Consider the following 15,640-nt stretch of genomic DNA (forward strand, 5'->3'; position numbering starts at 1 on the left):
TTTAAATTGACAGTACCAGCCACGGACCAACGGCAGAAAGAGATCCGACTGTTGCGGATTTGCTACGATAACGGATTAAAATCCAAGTCTTTGCTGAAACACTTTGCAGACATAATATAAATAACAGGCAGCTGCTCTCCGTACGCTTCTCCGCGTTTCTCACGGAGATCCGCGGCTCCCGTCGTTTGAGACGCTATAAACAATAATAACAATGGCTTCTGGTTCGCCGTCGTCCTCTCCGGACACCGCGACGGGCTCAGGTACGGATCCAGCCCGGCCCGACACAGGAGAGCCCCTCGGTGGAGCAGGCTCGGACTCGGATTCGGACTTGGGTTTGAGTAAATTTGACTGCAGCGCCATGGAGGTGGGGGACCGGCTGGAGGGAGAAGAGCTGGAGCGCGAGTTCGAGTCTGCCGCCGACCGCGTAAAAGACTTGATACAGACGGCCAGCAGGGACCAGCTGCTGTACCTGTACGCTCGCTACAAACAGGTGATTGTACGATTAATGTCACTGTGCGTGTGTCGGCCACACTCGAGCCTTCAAGTAGTTGCACCACGCTGCTTTAGACGGGACACCCCCCACACGCCATGAATCTCAGCATTTACGTGACTCCTCTGGTATTTAATCGAGTCAGGCTCACAACTGCAGGCGACATTAAATCAGATATGTAATGTGATTTTGTATCTATAGGTCAAAGTGGGGAAGTGCAATACACCAAAACCTGGTTTCTTTGACTTTGAAGGACAAAGAAAATGGTAAGTAGCCCAGATTTCACTTTGCACATATTTTAAAGCCTTATAGGTCAAGTAAGTCAATTCAATTCACTTTTACTTAAATGGCACCAGTCGCCTCATTGTAAGGCAAAGAACCTTCAATAATAAAAAGAAAAGTCCAACAATCAGACGACCCCCTACGAACGAGCACTTGGCAACACTGGAAAGGAAAAAGTCCCTGTTAAACAGGAACCTCTGGCAGAACCAGGCTCAGGGATCCACGTTCAGATGCTTGATGAAGAAAAATGTTTATGCTACTTAAAATAAACCACTATTCACAAACAGCCCATCCGCTTGCAAAGTATTAAAATGATTCCCCCAAAGTCAGTGAATCTAATATTTCTATTTTCATGTTTTAGTTCACGGCGTGTGAAAAGCTTTAACAGTGATTACTTTGGTAATTGTGATATCATAACAGGCAAGCCTGGAAGCAGCTTGGAGACATGGATCAGGAACAAGCAATGCAAGAGTATATTTCCTGTGTCAACATCTTAGACCCTGAAGGCAGCACGAAGGTAATTCCTGAGAATTTATTTTTAATCCACATTTTGCTTCTAAACCGATGCAGAGGTGGGTTAATGTTGTGACTGTTGTGGAGGGTCACACCAGTAAGTTTATAAAGAGATCAAATGAACATTTTTATTACAATGGATCTTATGATAACATAGATTATAAAACATTAATTATACATTTATAACAGTTCGTTTGCTTTCAGCTCAGCCTTTACTGCAACAGTTTTCTTTGTAGTAATAATTTGATTTTATGGAAGATGGTCCTTTAGTAGAGAATGTTGAATGTCAGTGTTGCCATTCATCATGCTCCTTATGACTTTTATGGTCTTGTTTTTGAATATATGTAGAAAGAGTTTCTGGTTCTCGTCACTTTACACATTTTCTGGTTATAGACTAATGTCTGTAATTTCTCAGTCATCCAGGTCACGGTAGTCTGAAGTGTTTGAAAAGAAGGCAACTGAACTCTTTGCTTCTTGAAGATGTTTCCCCTCCCATCCAAGAGGCTTCTTCTGTTCTAAAACAAGAGATTTGAGAGTTTCAGGTGTCTGACCTCTAGACGAGGCTGCACTCTTGGAGGTAGTGATCCCGTGAGCCCAGGTGTGGAAAAAAAAGGCGTGGGTCATTGTCACCAGGGGTCAGTCACAGTGGACATAGATGGGCTCCTTTCTCAAATAATCTGTGAAAAATCTGAACATTGGCATCATTGAAGAGCGTCCTTTCCCCTTCAAGAGAAGGTGGACAGCTGCGTCTTGTCCTTATGAGGCGGCTTTCTTGTTGTGCCATGCGTCTGTGGAGTGTTGTTTCTCTTATGGTCCGAGCACTCCTCACATGGTACACTACGCTGTTTAGCTTGTGTTCGGGGGTGAACCAGGTTTGTCTGAGGGTGTTGCTGGATCAGAAGTGCACTGTGATGTTTATGCATAGAGAAAATTCCGAGTTACCACATAAGGAACGACAGTGTCATTCTGTTTCTTCCTGGTTCTTGTCAATTTCTGACCTTATACACCTGATAACAAATTCTGGAAATGTACATGAACTAAAACAGACCTTTAAAGGTAAGATGTCTGAAATTAGGCCAAAAAGGATGACAGATATAGAACAGAACCATCTGTGAAGTACCCAGTGTTCACCAGGAGGTGTCACTGTCACATTGTCATTTTGTTGAAACCGTGTTGCTGCTCATTTTCTGCACATTTAGAAAGAAAAATGAAAATTTTGCGCAGGTTTCCTCAGTGGCTGATATTTTGGAATAGTAATTATTTAAATGTTCATATTAAGGCTGTTGGGATGTGCTAATTTGTATAGTGACTGTTTACATCTCTACACACTCTTTTCTTAGCTGTGCCATAAACAGGTTGCTCTTTGGGACAACATTAGGTTTCAACACCAACCTTGGATGGTTTGCAGTAATGGAGTATAATCGTCATACTGATAAAACACTTATTTTTATACTTTGTTTTATAGATCATCTAAAAGTTGGAATGATAAAGTTTGTAGCAGCAGTGAGTGAGCACCAGTGTCACAGTTTAGTCACAAAGGGAAGTGTTTACACTCTCTGATAATCTATTAAAGTCACTGTTAGATATTGATATCTACAGATATATTACATATCTTCTTTTAACAACAGTGTGTAAACATCTGCAAACTGAGGAGACCGGCTGCTGGACTTTAGGGAGAGGACGTTGTCCCATTCTTTCGTTCTGTTTGTTTGTTCGTTTGCTTTTTGGCTTCTTTTTTTTTTTTTTAAACAGTTCAGCAGTGAAGAGTGGACTAGAAAAAGGGGGAGAGCGAGCAGGGGAAGACTCTCAGCAAAGGGTCCCAGGTTGTGGTTGAAAGGCGTCTGCTCAGCTGGTGCACTTTGTCTCACTCGTGTCTGATATAAGATTCTAGCTGCTCAGCGGTCCTGGGTCTTTGTCATATTCTTCATCTCATGAAGCTCCAAATGTTTTCCGTTTGGGAAACATCTTGACTATAGGCAGGCCTCTTCAGCACCTGGACTCTTCTTAGATCAGCATCATCTTCCAGAAATACGCACGGCCGTCCCTGAAAGAAGCTCATCTGGATGGGAGCTTCTAGATGAGCTTCTTTCAGCCTTTCCAGATGTTCAAAGCACTCATCAGTACTGAAATTCTGAAACGATCATGTTCCAGAGGCACAAATGCCCCCGTTACAATCACAGATGCAGGATTTTGGTCCTGCTCCTCTTTAGTCCAGAGGACAGCGTGTTCATGTTTTCCATAAAGTTTTGATCAATCTCACCACAAAACAGTTTTACACTTTGTTTCAGACAATTTTAAATGACCTTTGGCCCGGAGAAGACGGCTGGATCATGTTCACATGTTCTTCGTATGATAGAGCTCTGACCTGCGTTTGTGGATGACATGGTGAACATTTTAGTTCTGTAACTGTTCATGAGCCCATGCAGTGACTTTAATGACAGACTCGTGCACCTGAAGGTCACAGGCATGCAATAAAATGTTCCTCCAGCTGTTTCTTTTAAATACTGCTCACTTTTCCAGTCTTATGTTGCACTCCTCAAACTCTGAGACATGTTACTGCCATCTGATTCAAAATGAGCTCTTATTTTACACAAAATAGACGAATGTCTCAGTTTAAAAATGTCAATGTTTTCTATATTGGATTGTGACTAAAATATATGTTTGAGACTTGCAGATCGTTGATTCTGTTCTCATTTACACCGCATCATGACTCTGGTTTGCCGTGTTCGTGATACACAGAGCACATGTGAACATGAGAGCGTGCACTCTTTACTCAGAGGGATGGGCACACAGTCACATATGCACAGCTACAACTTGGCTGCAAAGCAAAGGAACACTGAAACATTCATTTTTAAAGGCAGTCTGTGCTTCTTTCTCTTTTCCCCCCATTTCCTCTCCCAGTCTTCCACTCACTTTGTTGCCCCCCCCCCCCCCCCCCCACCCCCACCCCCCATCCATTCATTTGTGTCTCCCAAATAGCATCACTGTCAACCACGTATCCCATCCTGACACGTTTCTCTTCCACCAAGCTGTGGGGCAATACTCGCTGACTCTGCCCTAAGCCACACAATACCAGGGGTGGGCCCAGCAAAAGCACCGCTACCCTGCCTGTAAAGAACCTGATTCTATTAGTGTTAACAAAGCGCCATAGCATGGCAGCAGCTATTCTTTTGGAAGCACAGTTAAATGGTGTAAGTAGAAGTGCATAGACAGAGAAGCAGGGGAGAGAATAATAGCCACAGTTTGACCTCTGTTCCTGTCTCAATTGTTGAGCAGACACTGCCTTTATATTGCATTATACTGCAGAGGAGCAGGGCCAGTGCATCAGCGAATATTCCGAGTTTCTGAAGTGAATTAGGTTGTCCCAAAAGTGCACGCACGGTTTTGCTTCGCTTGTCATGTTCTCCCCACTCTGCCTATTTTCTGAAATCAGATTTGTGTGGGCTCTTTTGTGAGTCAAGGTTGGCCCACAAAGAATAGTCTGGGTAATAAAGTCTTGGCTGAGCTGAATGTAATGTGGGATCACATGAAAACAGAAGATTAACAATAGTCACAAAATTAAGACATGATGCATTTAAAACTATTGCACATTTTGTTGGCCATTTATTAGCAGTGAGGTCATGTCTGAAGCCCCCAAAGAGTCGTTTCAGATTTACACCATCTGAACTGTTTGCCAGCTTTAGTTTCTCAAAGATTAGAGGTAGGAGCCTGCTTTATAGAGAATCGATGGGCCCATCCCGCTGTCACTGGAGAAGAAACCCAAGGCTGGTAAACTAAGCTAGAGAAGGCTGGGTGCTTGGCAAAAGCTCTGACTGCACAACAGGTTTTTTTTGGAGGTTTATTGCCCCCCAAACAACATTTCTGTTGTTTTAAAAACACATTTGGGTCAGTTTTGTTGGACTTAGTGTGACCTTATGGCAACAATAGTAACTTATTGGTATTCCTATCAGGGTGTCTGTAGCTCAGGACGCAGAGGAGCTCATCTATCAATTGGAAGGTTGATGGTGAGATTCCTGGATGCTCCAGTGTGCATGCCAAAGTATCCTTGGGAAAGATGCTGAACCCCAAGTTGCCCCAAGTCTCCGACGCATCCAATGCGATGGTGTGATGATACTGGCCTGCAGACATACTCATCAAAAGTCTTACTCAGTGGCTGTCCCTTCCTTTGGGTTTCCACAAAGACGTCAGCAAGCATGGCAGCTTCAGCGGCTGTTTTAGGATTAGAACATTCCTAACTATTGTTCCTTAATTACTTCACTGCACTCTTTCACTTTTAGGCTGAATCCATTTCCCCACACAACTCCTTTACCCTCCCAGAAAGCTCCCCGAGGTTCTAATCAGGATAAATATGAAGGAAACTGAAAATGAAAGTTGATAAACATTCATATGAACTGAGGCACATTGGGGCCTTAACATTATAGGTAGACGAATGAGGCAGAAGAACCAGTCTGAATGTGATCATGTCCAGGCAGCTGCAATTCTCCCAAAGGTAACAAGGAAATGCTCAATACCATCTTCAGTTTATGTTTGTAATATTGGCTCAGAAGAGTTACTGACCTGACTCTGAAGTTAACTTCTGGTGGGATGTAGCTGGACCTGTGACGGTGATCTCCGTCATCAGGAGCTTCCAGTGGGTCTGGGTCGGTCGACGTGCAAGTCTGCATTTCAGTGTTGCTGCTACATGCTGTCCCATGAAGGTTTGCAAGCTCCCAGCCAGTTCCTTCAGTTTTATCTCTTTGATATCTTCTCCCTCATCATCAGCCATATTAGAAGCTCAGGTCTCCACATGCTTTTCACTAGCTGTGTGATCCTCACCTATTCTAGTCTCATATCTCCACAGTGCAAGTCTCAGAAGAAGTACAGGAAGGGAGTCAAAGTTAGAAAGAAAAAACTGGTTTGTTGAAAAAGGCCTGTGTCCTGAGGTGACTGATCCCACCGCTGCTACCATACCTGAGGAACTGAGCTGGTTAAGCGTTGGGCTTTAATAATCACAAACAAACCAAACACTGAGCTGAGGGACAGCAGCTGGCTCATCAGCACAATTTAGACACGTGGGGAGAACAAACTCTGACACACTATCTAATATCAAAAAGCACAACAAAGAGTTAGTTTAATAGTTTAAATAACAGAAACCACCCCCCCCCCCCCCCCCCCCTCCATGTGGCAACACTTGGTATGTCCCAATCAACATGTTCCAAAACACCTGTATTTAATTGGCTACTTTTCACAGCAGCTGTTTGGTACCAGCAGATCTCTGCCGCTGAACAGACCACCATCACTGGTAAAACAAGCAAAAAAGAAGTCAATTAAGATTTGTTGTAAATATGTAAACACACCAATGATAACTAAATGTCCTTCAGCAATACCAAATAAATGAGTGTGATGTAGGTGGTTAAATATGTGTTTGTGTATGTGCACCAAATATGCATGCTCTGGGTTTACTGCATTTATTGTTGTGTGGCTTCAGCCAGCACGTGTGGCCTTCACTGTTGATGTTGCATTTCTCACTGTTGTTACAGGAAAGACGAGGAGCGGAAAGGAGAACAGGCTTCGGTGCAGCAGTCAGTTCCCTATACCAAGAAGAGATGATCAGGTATCTGCATATCTCAGAAATGAAATCTACTGACATCCTAACACAAGCTTGAACAGACTCATCTTTTTCCTCCAATTGTGAATCGCCGCTTATTTAATGCTCAGGTCGGTCTAAGTCTGGCATTGTTGATGCAGTATTTGATTATATTCAACAGACCATAACTGCAGTTCAGGCCCAGAGACGTCATCCAGTTCTGATTTATGTTAATGAAACACATTCTCCATTTACTCTTGCCTGGCAGACCTGCTCAAGCTTAAAAAGCTCATCCTCATTTCAATGAAAAAGAGCTCTATTGGAGATGAAAATGAGATGTGTGATTCCTGCAGGTTTTCATCATAAATGGCTGCATGTGATTAGTATGCACGGTCTTGGGAAGAGGCGGGCTCCCCTTTTTAATTATGGATTTATTTTTTTCATTTTTTTGCGTCGGGGTGGGGGTGATGAAGACGACGACCTGGGTACAGCAGAGCGAGGAGGGTGAAGCAGGGTTCCCAGAACAGCGCTCCTCTTGGTGATATCCAATAGCAACGATGCCTCCCGTGGGAACCAGGAAGGCAAAAATCTGCACACTTGTGCACGCCTAAACATACAGTCTTCACTATACGTTGCTGCAGGTTTTCATCCAGGTCCTTGCACAACCTGCCAGAACTGTCACACTCACTGCTCTGCTGCATTTCAATTTCCTTGTGCTCACACAGAAACACGCGGATCCTCTCCATACTAAACAGCTAAGCACCTGTTAACCAGACAGTTAATTGCATTGCTCGCTGCTCATCTCGACTTTGGAGCGCGTGTGTGTTTGTAGACGTGTGTGTGGAGCATGCATCGACAAAAGCAGGATTGATTAGCGATATCCCTGGACTACTGAGCTGATCACTGTGTGATTGAGGAGCCTTTGAATGCTACACTTGTAATTCTCTCCCCCACCCTGAAAAAGGATTGGGATAAACAATGGAGGCTTTGTTGTCCGAACGCTCTGCTGGAAGCCGAAGCTGAGTTATTCGAGTTTCTCATACTTCCGTGGAACTCGGCCTCGTCGAGGGGATCGACCAGGGCCCTGCAGGGAATGTGGTGACAGATTGTGTAGGTGTATGTGTGTGTTTGTTTGATGAATGGTGTGGCCATGGTGTTGATCAGTGAAGCTCAGGCCAGGTAGATGAGTGTTCTCCACCACTGTGACCAGTTTAGCCTGATGGATGAAGGACATATCTGCCAGTACACCAGACTGGACACACACATGTGAGCACGTAACACTCTTACACACAAACACAAAACCATTGGTACCCCAGTGATGACAGAGTAGCCTGTGACCTTCCCAGCATGCTTTGCGGCGCTGTTGATGTCATGTCGTTTATAGGACCCACATTAATCATTAGTTTGTTTATAGCCGTGTGTGTGTGTGTGTGTGTGTGTGTGTGTGTGTGTGTGTGTGTGTGTGTTTTCAGTGTTAATGGAAAGGATCAAAACGAAAAATTGTGTGCTTTCCTTCCTTCGTGAGCTTTTTTATTTACATTTTTAATAACCCCAATCTAACCCTTTAGCGATCTGCATGCGCACATGCAGGGTTCGCTTGTGCTTTATATATGTCAAGCAAGCCCCGTCGACCATCGACGAAAGACTGATGAGTCGCCCTATTGATTAGTTGCCGGGGGAGACGGATGGCGGCCACACATCAGGGACATTTGGGGTCAGCGTGGCCATCAGACAAGGAAGTAGGTGGAGCCCAGCTTGGTGTCTCATGAATAAACATAGCAGTGGTAATCAGGGCTATGCAAATGAATGTGCTCATACATAACCTGTCTGTGATAAAAGTGTAATGAGTTATTCATAATTCACCAAAGGCTGATGAGAAGAGGGAGGTGATGGGAGGCAAGGGCACGAGAAAGGGAGGAAGAAAAGGAAGTGCAGAGGAGCATTAAAGAGCAAACTGCAGATACAACTTCCTTTGTGTTTTGCTGTGTCGGAGTGGGAACGAACTCGAAGCGTAGATTGTGTTGATGGCAAGTGAGATTTATCTCCCTGATGTTTGCTGTGCAGGATCTTTAGTGTGTGCTGGATCTCTGGTATCAAGATTGTGATACTGTGGCTGTTTTCATACATTAACTGCAGCCTGGAATTTTAGGACGCCACAGAGGAGAGCACACATGTCAGAATCAGTCTGATTGGATGCTAAACGGTCTTTAGCTGCCCGATTTCATGGTAAAACGTGCGAAACCTGTCCGATAGTGAGGATGCTCAAAGAGAGGAGCTTTGTTTGCTCGGGTTGTCCTGTTTCCTGTGTGGTCGGTCCAGGCAGCTGCCTCGTTCTTTAAAACGCTGAGCTCGTCATCTCCTCTGTGCCAAATGTGACAACTTTGAACGTAAAAATTGTTTCTGACACTCAAGTTGCTTTTGTGCTTGAATTCAACCAAATCTGCTTCACATTTCTAACAGAAGACTGCTTTGGTTGTATAAGACGATACCTGACTGGGTCTAACTCGGAGGCAGCTGTAGCTCAGGAGGTACAGCAGGTGAAATGTCCCAAAATGCCGTGTGTGTGCGCGCTCGCGCTCTGGGACTTTTGAGGCCCAGTGCAGCAGAGCACGCTGGCGTCAGAAACAGGAAGTGGGGGATTTGCCTTGGGGATGACTGACTGTGTGGGAGCGGTAAAGCGGCAGGTTTGCAGGGTTTCCTGTCGAACAATAGAGCACTAAATTGAATTAATCTGAATGGCCGGCATGGGCAGAGGAAAGGGAAGGCGTAAAGCTCTAAATGAGATTTTGCCCCTTCTCTCCCCCTCACCCAACGTCCCTCCTCCACCACTGCACCCTCTTCTCTCCCAGCATGCACTCCTGTTCCCAATGCCAAGAGGTGATTAGAGACACAGAGAGATAATTAGAGGTGGGATGGCTCTGTGTGCATGTGTCATACGCCGGTGCTCCCGAGGGATCTGGGACGCGTGGCTGCTGCTTTTCTATGAGAGATGTTATCTGTTACGTCTGTGGTTGCTTCACTATGCTAGCTGCTACCATTACCACTAATGTGACAACGTGTTGCTTGTGTGGTGTACCTGCACTTTCTATTTTGAAGGACCGCATGATGAGCTACACAATCTGCTAATAAAAAGCTTTTTGCCCATGGACATAGTTTCAGTTCAAACCAAAATCCAAAAAATGAATGGATTTTGGTTTGTGGTGCTAAAGGGCAACATTTGTTTCCAGAAACCTGCCGAAATCTCAGTTAAAGTAAAACCATATTAATAATTATAAATATTATGGTAACTGATAACTGTTCATTTCCCCCCCCCATGTTCTCAGGGAAGAGGATAAGAACATCTTTGACTACTGCAGAGACAATAACATCGAATACATCACCAACGCCATCACCTCCCAGAACGTGGACGTCAATATACGGGATGAAGAGGTATCTGCAAAGCTCAGTCACACTCCACTGGTTGCATGATTGACTTGACAAAGTGTTACTTGACAGAACTGTAGTTTTCATACATAATGCAGGAGGACAGGCCTATAGTAGCAAATTAAAATCAGAGTCAGGAAGAACTTCATTGTATGGCTGACGTGTCTGTTGAATCTGCAACAGCTGCATGGCTCTGACCCCTTGTGTGGGAGGGGAAGGTAAAAGCGATCAGACCCGTATCATGAAAAATACAGGTCACCGGGGGAACAGCTCATGCAGCTCACGCAGCCGTCGTTACATAATGGTTTCAGTGATCTGTGGCCACACGCGGGAATCGCTGCTCTGACTGAAATGCGTAAATTGTATGAGCGGCTATTAGCATCAGGAGGTGTTTTCTGGATTGACCCTGAACTCCATTCATCTGTCCTTGATTGGTTAGCATCCAGGCCAAATGGCTCACTCCCAGCCTCTTTCATCACAGCCGCTATGCAGATAAACAGGCAGTCGGCTGGTGAGTTCACAGTCAAAGGCCAGATGGCTGAAGGACCTCAGTGAGAATGCTTTGTGTCCCCAGCCATTGTTGGCCTCTTAGCTGTAATTCAGCTTGCTGGACAGGAGAGGGCAGTAGTGAAGTTTTCTATTGGCGAGCAGCGATCATTTGCATCTGTGGCTCAGAGACAGAAAGGCGGTCTTCCCAGCACTCACTGTTTGGGGCAGTGATCAAATACCCACCTGTGTTACACATTTCTAGTAGCAACCAACAAACAAAAGCTCTGCCTTAGAGCTCAGACTCTAAGGCAGAGAAATTTAAAAATGCATTAGAATGTGTGAGGCGAGCTCATCCTGTCAGCTGTTGGGACATGAATGTTCTCCCTTTCTGATAAAATTCAGTGAAAATTTATTACTAGATAGAAAAATGCCCCCCCTAGTTTTTATTTATGTAACGCGTTCAGATCATAGTTGAACCAAACCAACTGACAACTATTTACGGTTTGGATGAATAAATGGCGATTACCCCAACAGATCACATGTGGTGTTTGTGCTTCAGTTCTGATCCAGAATATCTGTAGATGTAGAGCGGACTGCATTAAGAATGGCTTTGAATATATTAAAAAAGCTCCATATTTAAAAGCTGCATCTGTGAACGTATTATAGTCGTGTTTATATAAAATAGGAAGTTTTTTTTTTTTCATCCAGCAGTATTTATCTAAATTACAGTTGAGTCTGAGTCAGCATGTCGGGAATTGGAGAACTTTTTATGTGGCAACGGGGAGCTGAGAATGTAATTTATAGTTAGATTTTCACCACATTAAGAGGTAGTGTTACATTTGGAGATACTTGTAGTGTGAGCATGCTTCAGAGCATGTTTGAGTGGACAAAAGCTCTACTCTGCTCTCAACAAATAACCAGCGTACAGCATATTTGTCTTCTAGGAAACACTAAAGGCTCCTTCACAATCTCTGCAGCTGAATCTCAATATCTTGTGTAGCTCTGTGTTAACTGCTGGGACGGTGGGGTAAATGTTTTGGATACTGTGGTTTGTGTACTCAAATATGCAATAGGTGTTTATTGGGACTAAGAGGATAAAAGAACCTTTTAACCTTTTGTTCCTTTGCTAATGTCTTTTATTTTTTGCAGAGGTGCACTTACAGTCTCCACACTGGTCAGGAATTTAACCCACTTTGACCTATCAGAGCAGAGCGCCAGCACAAAAGCGGGTTACCTTCTTCAATAGTAATATATTAGCCATGTTCAAAGGTATTGCTTTGAGGTTTCTGGGGAAAAAGTAATGAAATTTAAAATTTAATTGTGTTTTGTTTTTTTGTTGATGGTAATTTTGACTTTTGGCCACAATTTAACTCAAATATTCATATTGTGATTATGACAGAACTTAAATATCCATAAATATCCAGTGCTGCCATGATGATCTGCACAAATACTCCTATGGAGTTGCAGAGTTTGTGTGATGTCCCACTGGAACCTGCACACTTTGGTCTTCAGTGAAAATGTGGGCAACAGTCAGCAGAAGCACACCTGAGAGCGGGAGAGAGAGGCCAACTTATTGGTATTCCAGCCCAGCTTACAAGTATCCATTTTAACATGCAGCCGTGGTGATCAATATAATTTAAGCAACAGAATTGGACTTGGAGAGTTAGCTTTACCTAATTGGCCTCACTGAAAAATGAGGTTGCGTGGTTTTATTAGAGCAGGATCTTGGACCTAAGGAGAGGATGGTGCATGAGTGTGAGAAAGGGAGGGAGAGAAGGGAGGCTACTCATGTTTTGTGCACAGCGTCGCATCAATCAACCTTTGCAGCATTCTGCAATTTGCCTTGAAGTCTTTGGACTTTGCTTCAGCCGCGTAAAAGTTTGTGCATATAAGTGTTTGTATGAGGCCAGAGTCCACATGTCTCATCACTTTATACTCGGCTCATTATGGACCGGTCCAAAGGCTCTGATTTCTGAATGGGCATTCATAACCTTTTGTAAAGCTCGATTGGCTTATTTTTTTTTTTTTTTTTTCTTTGAGGTAGAGAAGGAGGAGAGGTGACGAGGTGTCTTTGTATCAAGCCTGCTTGATTTGGTCTGACCAGACACGACACTGAGAGCGTCACGCTAGTTTAAACACATCTTGGCTTTGGAAGTTTGGTCATCCCTGCATGTCTTTGATGTTATCGTACACCAATTATTTCTTATTTTTGCAGGGCCGGGCTCTCCTGCACTGGGCCTGTGACAGAGGCCACAAGGAGATGGTGTCTTTATTACTACAGCACAAAGCAGAAATCAACATTCAGGCGAGTAACACTCTTCCTTTATGTATTCTAAAGAAAGTGTCTTGATAGTAAAAATCTCCTTCAAAGTCAAATGCTGCCTAAACATCACCACAGTTACTATGTGATGTGAGAATTCTACTTCACGCTCAAGTTCTGAATCTTTGTGATCATTTAATATTAGACTAGTCTTCATGCCATCATCATCATCATCATCATCACAGGAGTCGTTTTAACATTAAAGAAATGAAACCTGAGTTATTGACAATAATAAAGCTTGGTTAGCAAACGCACTGCGGGAGGTTTATTAAACAGCTCTGCAGAAACTGCAGCATGACCTCAGATCTAATGCATTTCTATGTTGACTTGTACACAACATGTGGTCATAATGTAGAGAATTTGACATTGTGTGGGATGAGGGCATGGCTACTCGTTTGTACATGGACAAGTAAACTAAAAGAAAATGGTGACATCTCCTGCATCCCCACTCCCCTCTTTCTTTTTCTCTCCATCCTTTTCAGAAGGTCACCTTTAATTCACTTTGTGCCACAGACAAATCCCTCAGGGTTTTAGCAGACTGAGTTAGCTGGTAGCTAGCCTAGTGTTTAGGCTCCCTGAGGTTTAGTAGCATCCAGGAGGCTTTAGCTTTGGTAAGCTGGCTCAGCTGCACATCGGAGAAATTACTCCTGTTCCCCTGCACGGCGGCATGACACAGTGCAGTGCAACAGCCCGCGCTGAGGTTTTAACTGTAAGGACGAATCAATTGGAAGTAATCAGGCAAATTGTTTTACGTTGCACAACCCACATAATCAGGACATTTCACAAATGACTTTCTCTTTTGTGGTCATGCGTGGCTCTTTTGTTTCGAATGCTCGCAGGGAGGTGGTAGATTTGTGTCAAATGGCTCATAAAAGACTTAACAGCAGGATAACTGCAAAACACTTCACTGATGATTTACTGCATATCAGGATAATGACAGCAGAAGAGGATTGATGTATAGATGGAAGCTTGTTTTTTATAAATAAAACAGTCATGTATCCATCTTTAAAATAATACATCTAAGTGAGAAGACGCTTCAGCAGTCAAACTGGGGAAACCTCAATCTCTGCCCAGGTCGTCCTAATGGATCGGCTAAATTTGGGCACGCTGAATTTATTTCATGTTTTATTTGTTTCCTTCTTCCTCCTGAATCAAACGGAATGAAGATGGCGTTAGTGAATGACTCAAAGTGATCACATTCAGTCTTTAAAATCTACTTTGTGGAAAGATGGGTATAGAAACAAACACATATTTCAGAGGCAGGATGTTGTATCTCGGCACAATCGCAAACTCGCCTGAATTCATGTATTCAGGCCACCGGGAATGTTCCACCTGCTCGCCTCTCAGGTACTGCAGCACGTCTGTGCAGGAGGCTGAATATTAAGAAACTGGACCTCAGTGTCAGAGCTGCTGGAAGCAAATTTATGAGGTGACAAAGAGGTGGCTCAGAGAAAATATAGTCGGCTAAATCATGCCACTGTGTTGCAATGCCAAATTATCTCACTTTGTGAAGCTTACAGAATAATATGCCTCCCATTAGAACATGCTGGAACATCCTTTTGTTAGTTGGTCGTGGGCTTTACTCAGGAGGGGAGAAAGTAAGGGAATGATTTTTGTTGCACTGAGGTAATATGGAAAACGTAACAAGTAGTTTTAATGGTTCATTTTTGCTTTGTTTTGGGTGTTTTTAATACAAAAGAAATGTGAGAGGTTGTTCACGAGGGGCAACGGAGGCATGTTTGGGTTGTTTGTAGCCTATTAGTGCGCCCAGTAATCTTTCTCGACCTCTACCAACTGCCGAGCAACCAGTAAATAAAGATCAAACATGATTTATGCTTAATTTGTTGATTAAAAAAGGGGAGGGGGGCTTGGAGTTAAAAACAAAAGTATTATCATTTGCTTGGCAGAAGAGGGGAAATCGTTTGAAATTAATCAACTGATTGTTTTAGTGAATTGTTCCCAAACCCTGGTAACCTGCATTAAGGGCTCGTTTGATAGTTAATCCAGGATCAAGGCAGGGAGGGACCACAATAGGTAGCTGTCTGTGTTTGAATACACAGATCTGCCACCTGCTAACTGTAGATCAGGTTATGGTGCAGTAAAACCCGCTGCTCCTCCTCCACAGCATCCCTCGACTAATACACCCAGAGCAAGTGGAGCAAGCGAGACCAACTGGTGGCAAGACAAATGCATTTTAATAGGAGAAATTAAGACTTTAATATAAATACTAAGGTGGTAAATAAGTATTTAGCAAATTGCAGTTTAGGACTTTCATTACATCCCAACAGTGGGATAAATTGATCTAAACAGGAGAAAATTCATTGTAAATTTGTTTAACCTCCGAAGTCTTTCATGGCAGCATTTTTAATTTCTCTTTGCATTTGGGCTGAGTGGGACCTGATGAATGTAAAAACAACCACGAAGAATCAGAGTAAATCTGTGCGTTTGATTTTTGTTTCTGAGGAAAAAGAGCCACACATGAGGACATTCGCTTTAAATTTCGATAGAACAGTGGCAGCATGATGTCCTAAGTGGGTATCAGGCCCAAAATTTAGTA

At 43.5% G+C, this 15,640-nt stretch overlaps 1 protein-coding gene across 1 annotated transcript in view; it reads left to right on the plus strand.

Moving 5' to 3' along the window:
• The window catches only part of acbd6 (acyl-CoA binding domain containing 6), a 28,898-nt gene continuing 13,258 nt past the window's right edge, over nucleotides 1-15,640 (plus strand). Inside the window, exons 1-6 of the mRNA XM_026158724.1 lie at nucleotides 1-490; nucleotides 692-756; nucleotides 1,193-1,289; nucleotides 6,805-6,878; nucleotides 10,175-10,280; nucleotides 12,979-13,068. Coding sequence (XP_026014509.1) covers nucleotides 212-490; nucleotides 692-756; nucleotides 1,193-1,289; nucleotides 6,805-6,878; nucleotides 10,175-10,280; nucleotides 12,979-13,068 — 711 coding nt within the window. The 5' untranslated portion in view covers nucleotides 1-211. The remainder of the gene's footprint in view (nucleotides 491-691; nucleotides 757-1,192; nucleotides 1,290-6,804; nucleotides 6,879-10,174; nucleotides 10,281-12,978; nucleotides 13,069-15,640) is intronic.

Source organism: Astatotilapia calliptera, chromosome 23 (assembly GCF_900246225.1).
Source record: "Astatotilapia calliptera chromosome 23, fAstCal1.2, whole genome shotgun sequence".
NCBI classification, from domain to species: domain Eukaryota; kingdom Metazoa; phylum Chordata; class Actinopteri; order Cichliformes; family Cichlidae; genus Astatotilapia; species Astatotilapia calliptera.